The sequence below is a fragment of the Harpia harpyja genome, chromosome 9 (genome assembly GCF_026419915.1).
Source record: "Harpia harpyja isolate bHarHar1 chromosome 9, bHarHar1 primary haplotype, whole genome shotgun sequence".
Taxonomy (NCBI): Eukaryota; Metazoa; Chordata; class Aves; order Accipitriformes; family Accipitridae; genus Harpia; species Harpia harpyja.
Window position 1 is genome coordinate 10,750,072 of NC_068948.1, and position 22,961 is coordinate 10,773,032.

Here is a 22,961-nt window from a genome sequence, read left to right on the forward strand (position 1 = left end):
GCTTTCACTAAAGCTTTCTGTAAAAACTGTGTAATTAGCAGAAATGGCGGTTCTGCTCACTTACTTGAATAGTACACTGAAAAATGTCTAACTGTGAAGACAAGCCAAATTTTATCAGTACCTGCATCCTACTTAGTTCAACACTGAAGTATTTTATGTAGGTCCAAGAATGTTATCCCTTTCATTAGTATCAGCCAAGAAATACTGCAGCTGAACCACACACCAAATCTTCTCCCCAGAAGTTCTGACATTTCCACAAGCTTTCTATTTCAATTACTTACTGTACACCAATGTAAGATTTGCCTACTCTATGCAGCAGCGTTTAACCAGACATTTGGTGTTTTCTGTCATAGATATATTTTTCTGCACATACAGCACATTGAACGCACAACAAAATATTTTACCTGCATTTCACTGATTAAGAGGAAACAAATTCAGACACAACATAAACATTTAGCAGTTTCTGACGTAAAATACTCATTTTAGCAATATAGCCTTTTCTTACAAATGGCATAAAGCAAACTATAAAAAGATTCAAACAAAAAGCCAAATCAAATGTTACATAAATCAAATGTTCAAGAAGGTTAAGTTAAAAAAAACCTGTAAATTTTACTGATAAAGATTGTTAGCTATGTTAGCATTATTTAAATAAAAAAGAACAACTTATCAAATTACATGCAATTTAAATTTGCAAAGCATAACAACTCTGTCAGAGAATGTTATCATTGAAAAACATGAGTCCAAGCCAATCTAAATTCTCCAAGGGCTCATATGTTTGTGACAATACCTCGCTGTTAAAAATGCTGTTCTTCAACATTCTACAACAAAATCCAAAACACTCTTGAATGATGTTATCGATGAGCTTTGTTTTTTTCTTGCCTCTGTAAAATGGAGATAAAAGAAAATATCAAGACAAATGTTGACCCAAACACTGCACAGTTTTAGAAGATGTTTCAGCAGAAGAACACTTGCCACTAAACACTCCCCCACATATCCAAAGCACAGCAGAAACATTATCTATCCCATCCATAGATAGCACCTCTGTGTAAGGAATGTACATATTAAACACAGTGAAAACTGCCAGAGAGATTTTCACAAACCATCATCAGAGACGAGGCTGAACAGATTAAATATGAACTTTCTAGTAAACATAGGGATTAATTTAGAGTCCTTAATTGAAATTCTTATCCTCTTTGTATCCTGTCAGGTGGCACTGGAAGGTTCAAAGGCTCTCTAGTATTTTCCCAGTTTAGTTCTCTCTCTCCAAGCACGAGCCCTGATTGAATTACGTTGGAGACCATTCTAATGCTTAGTGTGCACAGCATTGAACTGACACAAAGCACAATCCCATCGGTTCCAAATTCTAATAGCCTGTCCTTTTTTTTGCAAGTCCGTTCAGGGGCAAAAGGTGAAAACTGAGCTGACAGTGTATATGATTAGTAGAAAATAAAATTATGATTACTTGCAACTGTAACCTGTAGTATTTCTTGGAAAGATCAACACTTGTCCGTCCTTTCTGAAATGGATAAGACCACAAAATTAAATTCCAGTGATTACCCATTTTTTTTACTCCACTCAAAAGACAGTTAATTTCTTCAGTTGTGAAATCTTTTCGGGTTCTTTTTCTCTTGTTTAAAGGTCTTCTGTTCACGTCCAGGGAACATATTTCATTGATCTGCAAATATTTATTTTGGTGTCATTAAAAATTACGTAAATTTACATACTATTTTGCATTTGGAAGTAACACATTATTACCGACAATACGATCTTAAGTAGTTCTAAAGAAATGATCACTGTGTCAAGATAACAATGGCTCTTCAAGGTTTCTTCACGGTCACCCACTTAGTGAAAAACAGTATTTTTCCATGACTTTTACCTTCATTTCTGTCATGCCTACACAGTTTATACCTTTAGTATGTTTATGCCTTAAGGTTTCTGTTATTTCTATACTATGCAAATTGTCATTAGTGCAGGAAAAAGCATACCTCTATATCCATTATTCAGAAAGGACTGTCAGTTGAAAAATGCTTACCTCATTTCAGGGATAAATCAATATGACTAGAGTACAATCAACAGAGGAATATCTTTTTAATAAGGTTCACTTTGCTACTGGGCTCCTGTTAAAGGTGACTTAGAAAAAAAAAAAACTATGTGATTCATAGTGATTTTATTTGGACATTTATAAATATGTGAGTGTATGATTAGGCTTTGCATAACTAACCTCATCTTTGTGAAGTGAATATATGCAGTTTTCTTTTAAGCGCTGACATTCCTGTTTGCACATTTCTTTGACTCTTTGTCTCTTCAAGTTAGCATCTTGGGTTTTTTGGAAAGCTATGAAATTGTGAACAAGGCCACCTCTTAGTTACTTTAAAATAACTGAAATCTACTGTAAAACTGAATATAGTGGTATAAAGGAATATTTCTTCTAATGAATTTGAATATGTAAATGTTGCTTTATTAGTAATATCTCATTTTCATTACATCTTTTTCTCATCATTGACATAAACACATAAGGATTATTTGTGCATTGGAAGCAACTAGCAAATAACAGGAATTAACTCAAACATCAATAGTACTGTGATTGGAAGTACACAGACATATCTATTTACATTCTCAGCCATTTGTCTCCAATAGCAAGCACAGGTGCTTTTCTCAATGCCCTGACCTAAATGCAAAACCTGATCGTTAACTTACACTTATTACAGAATTAATTTTCTGGTAATACTCACACTTTTCATATGTCGGTATCAAGTTATAGTCATCAGTCAACCTAGTATTTTTACTATGTTCATCTCTATTTGAAGTAGTAGATTTGTTTTTTCTAATTGGAGTCAAAAGAATACCTTAAAAAAAACCCAAACAATAAAACATTATGCATCTTTCTTAAAAAAAAAAAAAAAAACAAAACGAAAAAAACCACCACACAACACAAAACACAGGTAATGTTTTAGGAATTAAAATTGAAGAGAGAACCATCTTTTGAGCCATACTACTATCTGGTCTTGGAACAAAGACTGGAAAATTCAGTTTTCTTCAGAAAATGTTTGCTTGCTAAAGGTAATATATTAGTGTAATGGGCTCTCGAGAAATAAAGTTGGGTTTGGGTTTTTTTTTTTTAATTTATTTTAAAAGACCTCCATGGCTATCATGGCTAAATTAATTAATTTCTGAATCTGGAGGGTAAAAAAAGTTTAAAAAATTTAAAAATCAATCTGCTAGCTTTTACCAGAAATTAGTTAAATAAAATGATGACATAAACAAGGTTTTTGGAAATAGAAGACTAAAAATAAATTCCTGATGGGTGGGCTGATTTTTCAAAAGAGAATGTTTTTTGAAGTAATACTAATGTTTTAGAATGTAAGTACTAATTTACAGAGCTGCTTCAGCCAACTTTAAAATTTCTGGTCATCAGTCATAAGAAACAGTATTGGTTACTAGTCGATGAATGTAGTAACGTATGACTGTAGTTGGAGCTCTGCAGGATGTACCCACAAACACCACATTTGGAAGAAAATTCCTTGTGAATTATGTAAAAATATATAACTGCAGGCTAAGGAAAAAAAACTATAACCATTACCTTTTTTGCTATATTACAGAATAAAATACTGTAAAAAGATACGTACTCTGCTATTTACAAATGGACACTTGGGTATTATGAAGAATACCAGTTTTTATGGGCAACTGGTAGTTTGTAAACATAGGGTTCCTAAACTGCACTGCAGAAACTGATGGAACTTATATTCACTTTTCCATCTCTACCTTGTTACTAACATCTTATTCAACAGCTCATAATACAGGACAGGTAAATAGATCTCCTGTACTTAATTTTCTGATAGGTTGTTTTCAGTTACTTGCTCTAGTATTGTTGTAGACATTAAGGTTTATCCTTTTAGCTATTTAGCACACACAGATCCAAGTCCTTAGCAGAGCTCCAAGCATGAACAGAAACAGGTGTAATAGGGTAACATGGCTATTAATAGAGTGATGCTGAATCCAGGAACAGGCAACTGCACTGTATTCTGATCCTGACTATACCTCTCCATTTTAAAAATTAATGCCACAAACCTGAAAAATAGCAGATGGCATGGAAGTACCCCTGACAGGATTCAAAGCAGTATCTACAAAGTGCCAGATAACTTCATTGTAAACTAATATGCATAACACAATTTCATTATTATAAAATATGCATTTTCTGGCCTATTAATATAGAGATTTTTCACTGAATCCACAGAAAAAAAACCCTAATTCCCTATCCACAGCATCCCATGGTAAAGGCCTGCAAAAGAATTACTTAGACACTAAGGGCTTTTTGCATTAATTTCCAAACCAAGCCCTTACTTTGGAAGCTATCCTTTTTGCTCCTAAAAGTTGTTATTTCTGTATGCAGTCTTTCTTTCTTCACTGGAGTCAGCACTAGTTCTGCAAAATATAAGATGGACACCAGTACAAATGCCAGTAAGTACTAACTGTTTAATTTTCAAAATGTCTCCTTTAAACCAGAAAAATATAGGATGTGCTTTTATTTAATTCATTAAGAATTATAAGCCTCTTACATCCCTAAGTATGTAATATTAGAATGAAATGACCTTGTTATGATGTCATACATCCATTCACACTTATTTCAACTTAATATATTCCTTTCTATTAGTACTTGACTAACTCTGGCAAACAGGACAGAGTCTCATCAAAACCTATAATGAGGATATATTACTACTGCCAAGAAATACACAAGATACTCAAAACTGAAGTGGATAGTTCTGATCTCACTTAGAAGAAATCATTGGTTAATCAAATTAAATGAGTGAGTTTACAAAAACAGACAATCAGAATCAGACCAAAAAAAGTTCAGAATTTTAAATAAAATTTAAAACAATAGTTACAACTACTAAAAAAAAAATCATAATTACTCTCATGAGTTGCATATCTACTGTTGTTACAAACAGCTAATTTGCAAAGTTCCTTTTTATATCTTTCTTCAGCTTCCAGAATGACTTTATGACGGTCACACTGATGTGGACAACTTTGCAACATTTTGGTAAAGGTTTTACTATTGAAGGATAGTCCTCGTGCTGTACAACCTGGGAAAAAAATAGGGTATGGTAGAAACAGCAAGCACGAATGCTACAGAAGCCATCGCAAAGTCCAGCATTTCATTTTGCTCACTATAATGTACAATTTGACTTCCAGTTTTCTACAAACACATCTCAAAAGAGGCTACACTTTACATACCTTCTTGAAAATACTTCTTGTTTTGTACTTGCTCTCAAAAAAAAAAAAAAGTTTTCAACATGACCTATGGGGCCAAGTTATACTGCACTTCAACTCCAGAAGTACTAAATGAGGCACGGATCCTCTACAGAAGTAAAAATATTAGTGGGATGGGAAGAAAGGGGCCTCAGTTCCCTTTGCACATTTATCCAGGAGACAGAATATAAAAGATATCTTTGGTATATTTGGAAACTTTCTCTGTGTTGTAACAGTTATCTGTGTTAACCTGAATAAGTAAGTCTAGCTTAGGTATGAATTTCCTCACAGGAAGCCTTCCTGTTCGGTTTTGAGGACATTCCTAGGGTAAATTATGGTTTAGTTATTCTTGGATGTTCTCACAGTTAGTTATATCAGCTGAAGGAGAACTTCTGCACTGTGAGGAATTACAACAAGGGCACTGGTACACATCTGTAATATTCTAGCCTAAGATAAAGCCGTGCTAAAGCTCAGGTTGAATTTAGTTTGACAGCTTGGATTTATATGCCTAAATGATGTCCAAAGGTGGGTTATGGGCCCTTTTTTTTTTTTTGGCAGTTGGGTATTTTTGTGTGGTTTGGGGTTTTTTTTTTTGTTGTTTTGTTTTGATAATAAAGAGACACGGGCTTGATTACAAAATCCACTTATGAATCCTGAGTACCAGCAGCATTCTTACAACCTACTGATAGACCATGTTCAGGAAGTAGAAGATGGGGTAACTGAGGCCTACAATCATGAATTACTATAAAACCACCTGCCTGTACTTAATAGCAGTAAGGCAGAGAAACAGAAGCGCTGCAGAATAGTTAGGAGGCTTAGCAGGGGAATACATGAGGAAACTAAGCAGGGCTATATGTTTTTCCTCCCTCCTTCCAATCAGAGAAAGGAGGAAAACACCCACTCTTCATTATTCTTGTAAGTAGTGTGTCATCTTTTAAGCTGCTGTATATTCTGTTTGTTAGTAAACCCACATTAAGATACATAGACCAAAACTGGGATATGTAAGCTTTATTTCAATATTTATGTTTTATTTTAGGCACAGAAAAGAGAAAGGAAGCAGTTAAGAATTACATAATACATAATCCAATAGGTGTGTTAAAATGTTTGTAATGTCAGTTCACTTACTGCATTGCTGACTCTTTACAGCTTCTTTTATGGACTCAGGAAAAACAGACCTAAGATAATACTTACCTAAACATCTTAAATCTGCCATTTTATGGGATGCAGATGTAGTTGAAGTACTGTTTTCTTCCTTTTTTACCTCTGAGTAGAATGAATGTTGACCTAAATCAGGAAAGAAAAAAAAACACTAAGAAAATGCAACCTATCTTTTTCCATGGTAATCATGCAACAATGTACCTATATTCAATTGTATTTTCTATTTGTAGACTATTAAAGTTTAATTTATATAAGAGCAGAAAATCCAAATGAAATTCCTGAAGTTAAATGGATCGCATTTACAGTTTTGTAAATCCAGAATAATTACATTTAATTCAGTGCTTTTTCATCACTCTCCCAAAGCATATTACTTCAACTTGAACACAGCAAAATAACCCTATAAACTTACATTGCTGAACTAAGCCTTACAAACTTCATTTCCATTTGGAATCAGATGCTGAAAGATGTGATGTACTGGAATAATACTTACTCTCAATTTAAGTAGGTATAACCTGGGGATCAGCTTGGTCACCTGTAAAGCGACCATCCTGGCAAATACTAATCTAATGAATAATTATAAATTTTATAAATTAACAGGAAACTAAATTAGGAGTAAAGATTTGATTGAACAGATCCCAATTCTGAAATAAATGTATCAGTCTAAGAACGTCAATGCAAATCTGAAAAACATTTATCTTAAACATGTGTTCAACATGTAGGAATAGCTTCAGGCAAAAGTCACTCTCACAGGTAGGTTCTATCCCCAGTCTTGCAAATACAGAACAAAACCAGCATCCTTGTGCATTTTCTATTAATGATTTTCATTGCTCAGTACGAATTGCATTCAGACTAAACTCAAAACATTTATCTGTGATACATTCATTTGAATAGTTAAAATCAATTAAAAAAAGAAAGCTAAAATATGTATTAGAAGAAAAGTAGAATAAATATTCTACTGGTAAAATTGTATACAATAAACAATTCCAAAACTATGCAAACAGTTAAAGGATATTATACATACTATCTAAAAAAGGAGTATCTTTAGCTATTTGTACCTGGTCTGCATGTCTGTTTCATATTTTTAACAATCTCTGCTGGTTGTTTAAATAAGTGTTCACTGGGAAGATCAAAATGTGAACAAATTAAAAAAAAAAATCAAACTTCACAACATACATTTACCTGTAAATTAATACACATACTGTAAAGGCAAAACAAAAACCACATTAAATATATAAAAGATAAAACTCTGAAAAATTTATTCTAATTATCCCAAGTTACTGGGCTTGTAGTATCCAGCACGTAACCATTGTGTGTTAGAAATCTGTTTTACCAGAGATCTATGATTAACATTCCTTGCAGTGCTGTTCAGCAAGTCTGTTCCAGTATTTGGATGCAGTGCTTTCAAGAGGTGCTGGTTTCCAGAATCATCTGCAATTCTGATTCACATCAAGATTACTTAGTGCACACAGAACTTTCCCAAAGTCTTCAAAATACTGCAGCCTTCATCAGATGTAGCAATTGCTCTAAAAGGTAATTGATTTTCTTCTTTTCTTACACTGATTAACTTTTATGCAACCAACATGCTCCTATGATATGGTGATCATGCATTTTTCTATGTCACTGACTACCTCCAAATACTGCAGGAGCAAGGAGCCTCATCCATGGTTATGCTTGGGTAACTCCTGTTTTCACACAAATGCATATGCAAGGAGAGCGCTTCCCCCCCCCCCCCAAATTTAATTTAATAGTTTTGTGCTTCAGAGGTCAGAACAACAAATAAAAAAGCTGTGTGAAATTATGCTAATCAGTAGCAAAGCAAAATTTACCTGGATGTACCATGGAAAACACCCTAGGGCTCTTGATAATTTCTGTGGTAGTTGAAAAGTTACAATATAATGCATGCAAGGAAACTACATAGGAGCAGGGTCCAGCCAGTCACATTAAAAAAGCACAATAAAAAAGTGGAACTCAAAAAAAGGAGAAACGTAGTTTTGTTCTTACTCTCTCATTGCCTGTCTTGAGGGATATTCCAGATATAAATTCAAGATAACAGAATCTGTATTTATCCTTGCATGTTGCCTATAATTTTTTATCAATAGGAAAGATAACCATAAGAAGCAAAAGAGGAAAGTAAGAATTTGTGTGAGAGCAACAAGCAAGAGAACAGTGAATGACTAACCAAGGCTATATCTTTCTCCTCCCGTGCAGGCAAGCAGCTGAATATGGAGGGAAGAAAAGGGGGGGGAGCTTTTTTCCCTAGTTTGTAGGCACTCCAATTTTTTGCAAAGCAGTTCCATAACTGCTGTTTTCCTAGTAAGGGCATATTACAGAGTTCTTTGTTGTTTCATCCAAACCAATGGGTCAAATCTTGATCTACTGAATCAGTGAGAATTTTGAGGCATACACTATGGATGCTTTTTTAGCACTATGTTGAAGGCATTAGAACATGGCCTGTAACAGGCTCTCTATACAATCCATCAGAAGCCTACCATTCAGAGAAAGAGATCAGAAGCTTTTATTACTAACTACAGTGTCTATAAACTTTGATCTGTGATGTCAAAAAACACTTCCACAGAATATTCTCTAGTGAGCCACCAAAAGGCTATGTCTTTTCACTAGAAGAAGACATAGTAACACAGAATTTAAAAGGCTGACACTGAATTTGGAAATTACTAAAGAAAAGCAACTTAGTATTTCTGCTTAGGTGTAAGATCCTTACCTTACTTGAAGAATAGACCGATTTTTTACACAAGCAGTTTTTTCATTTATATTGTGACTTTGAAGTACACTGTCTGTTTGCAGTTCATTAACTGAACATGGAATATTACTCTGTTCACTTTGTCTAGTAGAAGCATTTACTGGATCCATAGTGTTCACTATTTCATTTTTCAGTGGAGAAGAATCTACAGATGGAGCAAGAACCTGATCATCTAAGTCAGAGGTCAACTGTCGACAATGTATTTCTTTATGTGTTCCTTCTACATAAGTTTTTGGATCAGCAGGATTCACTTCATGGTACTTTGATGCTTCAATATTGGCTTCTGAAGATCTGTCTACAAATACTCTTCTTTGTACTTTCTCCTGTATTGAAAAATATTAGTTAGCGACTATACAAGCTCTATAAAAATATTAAATAAATCTAGTAACAAGATTAACTAGGATAGACCAGTCTAACTCTGAAGGCAAAACAAATTCCAGAGAAGCTTCAAAAACCCCGAGTTGAGAGCCAACAAGACAGCAGTGCTGCTGAAGGTGTTGAAGGTGTAGTTAAGTGATAATTCCAGGCTGAAGCAATGGATTTGCTACTAATACAAGGCACTTATAGAAATTAAAAGATTTAATTAACTTAAGATCCAGCTAAATAACTGAAAAACTTGCTGTTCCACACCCAGAGATACCAAGTAGTTACACAGAACAAGGAAAATATCAAACAACTTTTCCCACTTATGTTCACATTTTCCATTATCATCTATCTCATCATAGCTGTATAATCATGGGCATTTCATGCATGCAAATATTAAAATTATAGGTTTAAGTGACCAGCAATTAAAAATAAATCCAACTCTTGTTTCTCCAACCTAAATTATCTCAATTTTGTAGAAAACCTGGTTTTATAATAAACTGTTTCATAAAAATACCGACACCTGCATTCTCTGATTGCCCTGCATACTTCTAACTTTGCATGATATACAGTAATGGTAAAAGCTGCAGGTTTTAGTTTCACACACATCCAATGTCTTCTCTACTTTTCCAGCTCACACTGCAATTATCTTAAGGGCTTACTTTCTATTTCTCCCTAAACTCTTGAAAGATTTGCTTAGTTTTATCCTACTTTGGTAAAGAGGCCAACCTCATTGTGTTCTTTTTCAATCAAGTTTATTCTGTGAAAAATTTCTTTTGCTTTCTTCCAGTAGTCTTGTAAACTTCTTTTTCTGACCTGCACGTCCAACTCTTCTGCATTGTTCACATTTAATGAATTATCATTTATTTTCAGGGACAATTGTTCAGCTTTATGAAATAAAAAACAATATTATTATTGCAAATTTTATCAATTAACAGCTTAATAAGTATTTATTATATTTTAGTATGCTGAGGGACAGCCCCAATAATTTAATGCAAAATATAACCTCTGAATAATGATTTTTATATAACTTAAATTTACACATAAATGTTAATACACTTCAAATATAAATGGCACCTAGAAGAGGTGAGCTTGCAATCATAGTTACTATGAGCTGTTTACACAATGCTGTACTCTAAAAAATTACTTTATTGTGGACTTAATCATAACTCTATAGGTCCTTTACTAGTACAGGTCTCCATATTAATGGACACTGAAAATCACCGCACCCCCTCAATCTTAAAACTCTCAGTTATGTTTTCAGTATAAAAATGTAGATACATGCTTTTTACTAATTATCAGTTGTATAATACCTTCCATGCTTTAAAGGACAAGGTATCTTTCTGTTTCATTGGTAGTATTATACACTTAATTAAAAAAAACTTAAACAGGATACTTCAAAAGAAACTCTACTTTAAAAATAAAGATCAAGATTTTTTAATATTGCAAAATAATTGTAGTCATGCTGACTTCAGGCTTCATTATCTACTGGTTTTGTCTCTAGATACAATGGTACATATCCAGGAAGAGAGTACCAATTGCGTGTTAAGTGACAATGTTCATATTTTGCACATAATATATAGATAGGGAAAGCTTTTAAGACCTGGCCTTACATACGCAGGTTTTGCAAATGCATTATTGCAACATCAATGGAATTTTTACTTTTCTTTTTTCTGCCCAAATGCCATAATCAGTCCATGGTGGCAAATACACAGCTTTTCTGCAGAAACAAACATCTTGGAGTACACTGAATTACAAAACTGCTACTGTTAAAGTCATTTAGAAAGTCAACAGAACTTAAAGATGGAAATTATCTCTGTAATTTTTAAAGCAGTAACAGTAAGCTTACTCATTTGTTTGCAGTTTTGCAGCACAAAAGTAGCAGCTTTGTTTAGTTCCTCATCCTGAGACTCAGTTAATACCTGAATCATAAGTGGAAGACCATTGTTCTGGAGCAGCTCACACTGGTTTTCTTCTAAAATAGGACATTGTACAGGAAAATAGATTGGTTTCAGCCTCATACACACTTAATCTTACAGTAATTTTAGAAACTAATACTAGTAACTTTCAGGGTAATTCTGAAAAAGAGATTTTCATTATGGATCCAAGCATGCTGTAATGAATGACCTACTACCTGGGTCACAGCAGAAGCGCTCTAGATCACACAGGATGATTTCACCATAGCTCAAAGTTCTTGTAAGAAAACTGAAGCACGACTAAGACACATGCTATGATGGAGATCCAAACTCATTTAATTGTCACCTAAAATATTTTAATTATGGCTTCTGTATTTCTTTTCCTCTGGTATATACTCCTAAAGTATATACACTACATTATGTAAGCCTTGAGATGCAGAGATATCAAAAGCTTAAAGTTTATAATTAGCAAAACTCTAATAAAATTAGTAGTTTAATCCTGGTCTAGCTAATCTGTTCCTCCTTGTTAACTATGTAATTAGCTAGATTTTTTTATTGTGATCTCATTTGCAGTACGCATTCATAAAACTGACAACTTTCTAAAAATAGTTCTTTGTTGTCCAAATTTGATAGAACAAAGGAAGCGACAAAAGATGAACTATTATTATTTTGTCAGTGTTGACATTTTAAGAAAAACTTTTATTCTGTTGGTTTAATCATATTTCTGTTTGAAAGACATTTTCCATTAAGCTTTGTTTCAATTAATTCTTCATGAAAAAGTGTCTTTTAAAGTATCAGATTTATGACCTGCTGAACTAATTATTGAACTTGTTATTGACATTTAGAGGACGATAACCAATCAGGATTTTTGAACTTAATCGCTTTTCCTTTAATTTCTGAACATACATGAGAAAAACCAGTAATATAAATAAACAATGATCAGTATGTCACAACCTCACATTCTGTTTGCTTGTACTACCATAAAATACCAACCTAAGTGTTACATTTTCATCAGCTATGCTTGGGAAAGCCCTGAGGAGCCTGGCAAAAACATTTCAGGGTTACCTACTGCTTACGTTACTTCAAAAACAATACTGTTATATAACTTTTTTTAAAAATAATAGCTATGTGAACAGTAGACAGACATTGTATATATTAAGAGCCATTAAAATAGAGCTCAAAAAGACTTATTTGGTATGGATGTATTGTAGTAGTTTTCAGGTCTGGATGAATTTTACCCTGTGATACCTAAGCCCAGCTCTGAATTCCTGCATAATAGTCTACTTTTTTCTAAGCTCTTAAAGATACTATCTGTTAACAGATTTTAAAATTTAAAGATGGAACATTATAGCAAGCATTTTTTCCGAATGTTAATATTACATTATTTAATAGACCTTTCTCTCGTGTTCCAGTCTTGATGAAACAACACCATTGAAGTAGTTAGTGTATGAGAATTTAGTAGAAACTGACAGAAAGAAAAAAGAAAAAAAATCTTACCACAAACTTCAGTACAGTGCCCAATTGTTAGAATAATACTAATTTTTTCTCCAGTATCCAGAGTGTCATTGGACAGCAACTTCAGTAGCTCTGACACAGTGTGATACTTTGTCAAGACAACACCCATGGCAGCTATTATGTTGAAAATAATTTGAAGAAAAATAAACTAGATAGTAAGGCATCATCCAAGTATAAAATGCTGTTGTTCAAGAGAACTCTACAGACCTCTAAAAAGCCTTGGGCCTGCACAGTCCCTCTCTTCTCTCTCTTTCATTTTAACTCTTCAAATTACGACAACCCTCCTGGTGCAGTAATTCTGCCTATGCTACTCCCCATATCCAACACTGCCCTTTCTCCCAGCTTGCGCTATATAGAGATGTGGTAGAAGATCTGATAAACAGGGGCCCTGCAATGTGCAAGTTTTGTAAACCTCTGCTGAGTTTCTCCACGTCTTTTATCAGTTCCAGAACAGAGCAAGAAAGAGGAGAATAAGGTTTGACACACAGTCTACCTGCCACAAAAAGAGCTAGGAATGTTTCTGGTAGAGGACAACCTCTTCCTGAAACTGGGAACACCACTGCTAGTACATACATGCTGAAACCTCATCCTGTCACGTACCAACTTCTTGGAAACTAGGCTCAAAACTAGTGCAGGTATATGCTTTAAAACTTTTTTGAACTTCCATTAGCGAGCACTTATGGCAGAAACGTCAAATACAACCACAGCCAACAGCACAGATTCATCAGGCTCATGGTTTCTCAAAATCTTCTGATGGAATACACACAGACCTCATTAGGGTAGCACTAGCCACACCGTAAATCAGAGTAAAAATGTGTTATGCAGACATACCACATTTGTTCAGCGCCACACCTGAGTTACTAAAGCCTCCTAAAGCTTACAAAGTATATTAGCTTAGGCATAGGCCTACAGAAACACAGCTCTAACTCCAGGATCAAAGCTGACTGCTACGGCCAGTTCTCAGCTTTACTTACACAAAACTAGCTCTAGCATCTTATTTTTAATTTTCAGTATAGTTGAAATTTCACTGTGTTTATTTTAGCAACAATGGGAAAGTAACCCACCTCAGATGAACTGAATCATTCCCCATATACATATTTGAATTTTTAAAAAATCTGCAATATAAACCGGGATGTATATAACTTAATTGCCTTTTAGCATCCATTCATATCACTTTTCCACCAAAACCAGACTTTTAAAATTGCATTTTAAAATTACCATATATAAAAAATGGTAGTGGTCTTTTCACTCACAGTCATTAGCAATGCAGGCATCCAGAGTCTTTGTCACCACTACTGCAAGTTTTGTGCTTGAGTGACTCATACAGGAATCATGCATAAGATTGATGAGAACTTTAGCTAATGTATCCAATCCTCCAACAGAAACAAAATATTTCTGCACATATGCTTAGGGAAAAAAAAAAAAAGTGTCTTAAATAATACAAGTTGCAAATTGTTTTAGCTTTTTATCAATCATCACATTTATTCTGTGCATGTATTATTCATTACATTTCTACCCATACAACAGAACTGAAGCTGGATATATATTAATCTCAAGAAATGTAGTAATTGTCTTATACAATAGTTACGGGACACACATGGCTCTAATACAGGCATACAAATGGCAAACATTATGCCCAAGTTGTAAGTCATTGCTTTCAGAGACGTAATAATGACTTATATTTGTAAAATACTTTTAATCAAAACAGCTTCCGAATAGTTTTTACTGACCTTACTAAATGTAGCCAGTTTGTGGCTGTTTGTGCACTTCGCCACAACAGTGTACGTAAAGATGGTGGAATACGGTTTTCAGAGTAAAAGTTGGAATAACAACAAATCAATTTGTAGAGATTGACAAAAAGAAATCAAACATTTAACTATCAAATTAAACTTACTTTTACAAAAGAAAAACTATTTAAAGCTTGAGCTGCACTTACAGTTATTTGCAACTGTGAGACCAACAAATGAACAAATAGGACGAACTATCTCAGGCTCTGTGCAACTTTCAAGCCACTCTTTGGCATATGGAAAAACTGAACAGCAAATGTTTTGATTATCTTCTGGAAAAGTAAAAAAAAAAAAAATCAAAATGTAATATGAAATTTCAGTTGAACAGTAAAAATGAAAACAAACTGTTGTCACTTTGGAGAAATACTTTAAACTTTTTTCATAATTTTAATAGCCACACTTACCATTCTGAGGATTGTTAACACAAGCACAGAGAGTACTGCAGACTGAAGACCACAGCTGATAGCACTCATTAGTATTTTCATCTGACAGATTCATCTCAGATGTGGAAAGTGTTGTTCTGTTAAGAACAATGCAAACAAGTCCCAAATAGTAAAGCAAACATAAGTCCTAAATAGTCTATCATTTTTCTATTTGAATTGCAACTGTTTGTTTACCTGAATAACTGTAGCAGAAGACCAATGCAGCCTGTATCTCTGACATAGGTTTGCCCACTTTCTAAAAAAGAACACATACAAGACTCCAAAGACACATGCAACTTAAGAGAAAAATCTTAATGTCAAGTTTAATTTACATACATATATTCTGTTTCCATTTCCTAAGCATTATATACTTAAATGCTTATCCCCCCAAAAAACAAATACGAAATCACACCAACGCTGGCAAAAATGTTCCATTTCTTTCTGGTTTTTTTCTATACATGGTCAGAAACTACTGGGTTTTGCTATATTTTTTTTTAAAACTATAATTTCATTTTCAGAACTAAAACACTTTCTGCCACTTAAGGAAATCCCAGTGAGCTATGATCTACTTACACACTTCGAGTTCAGTTACATGCAACCATTCATCTTTATAAATTAACTTTACCAAAACACTATTTATTGAGCGTTCCAAATTTCTGTACTACAGATTGGCAAATAGAAAAAAATGGTGTTATAAAACAGAGAAAAAACCCAACTTACTATTATTTGAAACCAGTACTAAGATGACATAAACAGACATTCTTTTCAGGTTCACACCAGAATCCTTATTCATTAAAAATAAAATGAGGTCTTCAAACAATGCAGAGGTACACAAAGTTTGTTGACAATAAACTGAAACCAGAAAATAAAAACCATTAGGTCCTAAAGTAAGACATTCATAATCCTAAATTATTTTTGTAATACAGTAACTAGAGTCTCAGTTGCATCCAATATGTGGTGAGTGGAGACAAAACATGACTATAAAGTGACTGAGGGCTTCCCCCTGTAGCCAGCTGTAAACCAGCCAGCACCTAGGCAAACTTTGGAATGATCTATGAGTCATTTAACACTTGCTGCTGAGGGAGAGAAGTAGTACAGCTGTCTGGTATCATAAACACATGCTATCTACACAAATCAGCAAGGTGCTTCTCCAAATCTGGGGATGGACAGTGAAGCAGTGGCACCTTTACTGCCCCTCACTTGAGCTGATAATCTTGTAATGTGATTTTTTGAGACAAAAAAAATAATGGAGACAAAGCAGAAGTAGTAACATGGGATCATAACTCTCTCAGAACAAGTAATATTACTTATTATTACCATTACTCTCTATTATAATTCCTAATGTAAATAAAGCTGCTTCCTTTACTATGCAATGAACACTTGACTTTGCAAGATCATTTATAAACATCAAACCACCAATTTCTCGAAAATATTCACTTGCTTCACCTATAACAGAAAAAAAAAGAACAAAAGTTAATCTTTTGCTTTTGTTTCTCTGTAAAATGAAAACCTTCCAAGATTTTATAACTTTTCAAGCCTTACATCCTTTAGATAATTTTTTTACAGTGACAGTCAGCTTCTTAACATATATTGCAAACATAAAACTGTGTTGTTTCTAGGGAAAAATGCTTCTTACTGTTTTGTTGACAAATTGAATAAATAGTGATCAAAGCCTCTTTCTGAGATACAGGGCAGTCCATCTGGTATTTAAGGCATTCAAGGAGTAAGTTCAGATCTGTTTTCATATCTAAGAACAAACACAAAAAAACTTCATGTAAATTTTCTTTATATTGATCTATTTAGTATTACAATAAACCTGCCCAAAAATGTAGTATATCTATGTATTTAAAGGAAAAAAAAAAAAAAGAAAAACAGTGAGCAAAAATGGAGCTATGCCACCTTCATCCACTTTTAAATAACAAACATACTTAACCTAAAAATATTCCTCTCCGTAGTTTGTTATTTGACCATGATTTCCTTTGCTAAAGTAACAGCCCCCTTTTAATATTTCTTTCATTACTAGTAACTGTTAGTAAATGTGATGCAAATTACTAAACATTAAATTCACAGTTGCAAGGTGCATTAAGTGTATTTAAGTGAATAATACAGAATCATAAAAATACAACTGAAAATCTACAGAGTGAATAGGGAAAGAATCAAACAAAGCAAGGCTTCCTATATGATATTTAGTTAGAGAACACTTAATCACTTACCACAGCAGCTAGAATCTTGAATCAGGTTGTTAGGTTAGCAAGTTAACACAAAGCATTTTCTGGGCACCTACATACAACCCTAGGTAGGTAAACCACTTTAAAAATCTGTGTCTTACTCTTTGGGGTATAATAAAAATACTTATTTGATAATTACTTGCAACAGTAACAGCAGATACTGTATATTTTAAAAATTTGTAAGGTTTGGGGTTTCTTAAAGAAGTTAAAATACAATAAAAATATGGGTAAATATTAGCAAAAAAGGTGACTCTGTGGTGGTGGTATTTACTATTTGAAGGTTTGTAATTAGATTTGTCCTTTAGGTATCCAATACAGAATCCACAAATTTGGCAACAAGGAAAATGAACATTTCCCCAACAACTCACCACCCCATGACAAACCTATGACAGTCTAATAAAACTTTGTAAAGTTGATGCAGATAAATGAAAATTACATTAGGTATCTTACCACACTGTTTTTTCTGCACCTTTTGATTTTCCATTTTTGGTTGTATCCCTTTTCTTGTTCTACAATGGCAAGGAAAAAGTGTTTTCTGTTCAGATTAGCAGTGTTTGTAAGACCATATGCAGTATAAATGAAATCATTTTTCTTAAAATACACTCCAATCTTCTGGTTTTACACTATCATCTGACACACACACACAGTTTAATATGCTCTTGCATGGCAAAGATTTTCTTTGGAAATACAGTATTTATAGTTACACTGCATTTGTAACTACTGTGTTGTTATGTTTTGAGAGCTTAACATTTTGCAGAAATCACATGATTCCATGCTACCACTGTGGGGCACCAAAACCATCTCTGTCATTAAAAATATACCTAGCTCTGTGTCATTTATTACAATAAAACTGATCCAATTTTCCTTCCAATAGGTTGCCAACTTTGTCATCAGCCAACAACTGGCAGTAAGACTATCAAGTAATGTTATGTGGGGATCAAGTGTGCCTGACATCCACTATAAAACGTTCAGCCTCCTACCACTACTCAGTGAGCCACTAAACCATTCCTATGATGTTTTATCAGTATTGATCAAAACCAAAGACAATGAGCATGAACAGAGACGTTATTTCTTAAACTAAGAATTTATTTTAGTTCACCAAAGAAATTATCACGTTACGTGAACCATATAAACCAGAAAAACCCACACCATTGATTCTACATAAATCTAATGTGCCAGCATCTGAGAGTTAGCTGAGCAGCAGTCAGAATGCAATTCAGGTTTGGAAGCAGAAAGATGGTCAGTTAACCACACCCCAAGTCCCAAACACAAAGAAAGGTTAATGCAAGCATCACAGTAACCTATTTCAATCTCTCAAAAATTATTTAGCTCCAGGTAGAAACTTTATATCAGTGATAAATCCATGTTAATAATAAGTTAGTTATCCTTCTGAAAGTAGAGCAAAGGCTCTAAGAAACATCAGTGTCATCTTAACGAAGACAGGCAGCCCTGCTTTCCATTTAGGGTTACTGATTGTTGCCATTCCTTTGCTGCTTCCATTAGTTCATATGCTCCATACATAACCTTACAGTAGCATTGGTGAAGCACATGTTTTGAGAGGGAAAGTTTAAAAGTTCATCTTCCTTTACCCTTTCAGAACTGATAACGTATAGGCATTTCATTTTCTTGCAAATCTAACCCTGCCACAGTAGCGGAAAGCTTACAAGTCTTCCTCACCTCCTTTTGCCTCTACTGATACCGCTCTGTTAACCTAAGAGAAAACAAAAACTACCTACATACTCCTTAAGAAAAGCTGTAAAAATGAGCTCACTTCGGAGCTAATTTAATTTCAGTAAAGTTTAATTAAATACACATTTACACAATTAAAGAGCTTTTAATAAAAGAAGCACAAGTTTTTTTAAACACTATAGAAAAATATGGCTTGACCTTAACTAGATCTTTTTCTTTTGCAACATACAGAAGGTACACAAAATAATACTTACAAGCCAGCCTACATTAACATGCAAATAGCTCAACTCTGTTGTGGCATCACAGGGCAAAGATGGAAAGATGAGTAACAGGATTTGCTGCAACAGACTTCTGGCAGATGTTGCATATAAAAGAAGATAGATTACCTCTTCCCCCCGATAACATCCCCTTCAAACCTCAAAAAAACACTCTTAAAAAAAAAAGTACAGATATATTCATCTGTTTGTTCAGCAGCATTAGAGCACACAGCTTGAACATGCAGAAAGACTGACACAGGAGGTTAGGGAGTTCACACGGAGGCTGATGGGGACATCCCCAGTCAGTCAAGGCCTGGGCTGCTGGACTCACCCCTGCGCAGCCACACCAGGACAGAAACAGCCAGTCTTGGGGGTCTTTTTCCTTGTTTTAAAACCCAGTGGTCAAATCCTGTACATTGGAAGAAGTCCGGATTGTTGGTGTCCTGTTGAAATCAAAATTCACACCAGCAGCTGAGGAAGCATCCGCTAACTTTTGAGAAACACTGTCCAGCGTTAACAGACCTTTGAAGTCTTCCAGTGCTATTTTAGCTTTTGTCCCATCCCTTCTCCCTCTCAAAAGAGCCATGTATGATTTATAGCTCATTACCAGAGTTCAACTTTGAAGTCTTAATAAGTACTCCAGATCATCCCAAATATAAAAAGAACATAGAGACTTATAAAAAAAAAAGAAAAAAAAAAAGGGGGGGGGGGGGACCATGAGTCTAAAGATGAAACGGCAAAAGCATTCTTCTGCCAGAGCTTTTGGGAGGGGTGGGGAGTACCAGGAGGATCGGAAATAGGGCTCGGTTTAGCTACCTGTTGATCCGGCAGCAGGAGCGGTTCTGGTCAGCCACGAAGGCGGCCCGGGGCCCCCCCCGCCGCGCCGGGCCGCCACCGCGGTCCCGGGCCCTCCGCGCCGGCCTGAGGAGAGCGAGACGCCGCCCGGCCGCCCTCAGCCGCGCGCCTTTCCCGCCCCGCCGCGGCGCGCGCGGGGCCCTCACCCGCTTCCCCCGGCCCCTCCGAGGAGTCACCTCAGGCAGCGCCAGGCGAGCGGCGCTCGGGGCGGGGAGGCACCGCCAGCCGCGGCTCTTCTCGGGCACCAGGAGATAGAGCCCTGTTAACCTTCTCCGAGCGCTGTGCCAGCCTTAGCGTGGCTCCAGGCCCAGGCTAGGGGGAAATCCCTCGGGTTTCAACGCAGCTCGCTTTCCATACTCTGCGTTTTGGAAACTGCGACAACGCCACAAAACGCAGTTAGCCGTCATTTGACGTTTGCCAGACACAAAGGGCGCAGGAAAAAGAATCTTTCACTAGATGAATACAGCTGAAAGAACCAGGCTTTCAGGCACACAGTCCCTTTCCCTGATGTCCTTGAAATGAATAAGAAATATTACAGCTTTCCCTAGCTCTTCTCACAGTTAGATCCCCACACCATCATAGTTACATTAGCCTTTTTGAACCTGTTGCAAGTCCTCCCCCCCCCTCGGACTGAAGAGCAGCTTTTACTAAAAAAAGTCCAGCTCTGCTGCAAACCAGGTAAGCCAATCTGTAAATGCAACTTACCATGCCAAAGAACAGCTGCTGCTTTTCTCTTTCAAAGGTGAAACAGAAAATTCTAGATTAAAAATATTTTTTCAGTATTTGGTATGATTTTATTTGTCCTCAGGAAAAAAAAAAAAAGATGATAAAATTGTTACAAATAAAATAACTTTAACTTGCAGGTAATACAGAACAGTCCAGTCAGTTGCAGACCACCACAGTATTTACAGGACACAGTGGCAACGCCTGGTGGCAACAAACGCGAGATCATTATCTTACAGCTGGAAAGTTGCTGAAGTCTGTGACATTCCACTGTAAATATAGGTGTTATTAAAAATTACAAACTGCCCTGTAATGAGTTTGATAACCTCCTGCGCAGCAGCTCCTGTAAAAGACAAAAAAAAAAAAAAAAAAGGTAAAACAGAAGGTAGTTAGCAGGTCATACTTAAAAACCAGTAAAAGAATGCTATTTATCTAGAACTCACTACACTGGAATTATTATTTCGGAAGCACCTGATACAACTCCTAGGAGGAAAAGATGCCTTTCGGTACTTCCCAGTATACACTTTGCTGTATGTACCTTCTCTCTGTCTCTCCATGTACATACACACACACACAGAGTAAAAATGTGTGAGCAGACAGATCCATGCAAGTGGTGACCTCTCTAAATGAAATCGAGAAGTTAAATTTAAAAAAAATCACATAAACTGTAAAATAAATTGAAGGGTCACTTCACTATGATCCCTTTGTGTTCTTCTGTAGTATGAAATATTCTGTAATTTCTTCAAAAGATATCTTTACATATTTTTCTAAAGCACTCCAAACACCAAGGTTCACTTAATCAGAAAAAAAATCCTACATCCACAGAGTATTTAATACCATTATCTTCAGCACCGCATGAAGCCAAATAAAGGTAAGCGAACTGATACATCAATTTTGAGCATCCATTAAAACATGTATTTAGTTTTGATAATGCCCACAGGTTGAATTAAGCAATCAAGGCTATTTATATTTAATAGATACTTAAGTGTATTGTGTTATTTTAAAGGAAGGTGTGTACTGTGTTAATTTTAATATTACTACAATTATTCCTTGCCCCCTTTTTTTTTTTGAACTCAAAGCCTCTTTCAAGCATTTTATTTTTAAACACACTTTTAAGCTACTAGAACTGATCTCCTGAGATTATTTTTTAAGTTTATTTGCTTTCTTTTCCTGACTTTAAACCCCTTACTGTGTCCACTTTTTCTAGATACCATAAGAGGTCATATCTGGAGAATTAAGGGGGAGGATTTTGTTCTAATAGTATGTTTGACTACAGTCTGTGATGGGTCTTTGCTCTGACAATACAAAGTAATTAAAACAGTGGAGATTTTGACTCAAGTATGCACTAGAGCATGTTGGCTTGTTTGCATGGACCTTAGAAATACAGTGATATTCTTACCTCCCATGAAGGCAGCGATAGCATGTGGCTCAGCAGCTCCATAGCGACAACTGGATAGCAAAGTAACAGTTAGTATTTTCAGGTCAGTTTTACGGACAAAGCAATGCTTAAGATATAATACTTACAACTCATGAACATAGTCATCTTTCACCACTACAGACAACCCATGTTCTTGTAAGAAACCAGTAAGGCATGATTTTAGTTTTCCAATATCATCTTCTACCTGATAGTTGTAGACACCTGGAAAAGTAAGTTAACTGTTTCACCACAGAACTGTAACACCAAAGTTAATGGGTTTAAATGGCAGTGTAAGTATTCTACTTTTCTGAAAAGCTTCTAAGCCAATTAATATATTAAATTATTAATACTAGACTACTAATAATTGAGTATTCTGTTGATGCCACTCCTGATAATGACAAATTACTGCACAGCTGAACTGATTCATAATCCATGCAACCCATTTCAGTGGTATCAATCCTTAAGTTCCCAAAGAGAAAAAATTCTCACTTGAATTTTCACATTCTTAAAGTTGTATTAATATGAAAACTAACTACAACTAATGCTATATTTGTATTTTATAACTAGTATTATAGTAACTATTGGATCTTTGTATTTCTTTTGATGACATTAAGTAACTCTTGTAT

At 35.1% G+C, this 22,961-nt stretch overlaps 2 protein-coding genes across 13 annotated transcripts in view; both read right to left on the reverse strand.

Annotated features, from left to right (window-relative positions):
• TERB1 (telomere repeat binding bouquet formation protein 1) lies at nt 1-21,013 on the reverse strand. 12 transcript variants are annotated; one of them, XM_052795978.1, is made up of 22 exons: nt 20,901-20,986; nt 19,668-19,783; nt 17,845-17,903; nt 16,803-16,913; nt 16,484-16,612; nt 15,887-16,018; nt 15,362-15,422; nt 15,149-15,264; nt 14,894-15,016; nt 14,211-14,363; nt 12,940-13,071; nt 11,376-11,501; nt 10,256-10,413; nt 9,125-9,486; nt 7,461-7,522; nt 6,439-6,531; nt 4,911-5,081; nt 4,342-4,422; nt 2,733-2,846; nt 2,222-2,334; nt 1,463-1,516; nt 1-881 (listed from the first exon to the last, which is right to left on the reverse strand). In XM_052795978.1, exons 1-22 carry the CDS (start codon nt 20,901-20,903, stop codon nt 852-854), a joined length of 2,499 nt encoding a protein of 832 aa, XP_052651938.1. In that variant the 5' UTR covers nt 20,904-20,986; the 3' UTR covers nt 1-851. The 12 variants fall into 12 exon arrangements, with proteins under 12 accessions (XP_052651938.1, XP_052651930.1, XP_052651929.1 ...); XM_052795970.1 differs by lacking the exon at nt 1,463-1,516 and adding an exon at nt 1,558-1,675; XM_052795969.1 differs by having other exon boundaries at nt 1,463-1,675.
• The window catches only part of NAE1 (NEDD8 activating enzyme E1 subunit 1), a 15,353-nt gene continuing 13,356 nt past the window's right edge, over nt 20,965-22,961 (reverse strand). The window contains exons 18-20 of the mRNA XM_052795982.1: nt 22,443-22,557; nt 22,318-22,367; nt 20,965-21,261 (exon numbers count right to left, since the gene is read on the reverse strand). Of these exons, the coding sequence (XP_052651942.1) occupies nt 21,152-21,261; nt 22,318-22,367; nt 22,443-22,557 (275 nt within the window). The 3' untranslated portion in view covers nt 20,965-21,151. The remainder of the gene's footprint in view (nt 21,262-22,317; nt 22,368-22,442; nt 22,558-22,961) is intronic.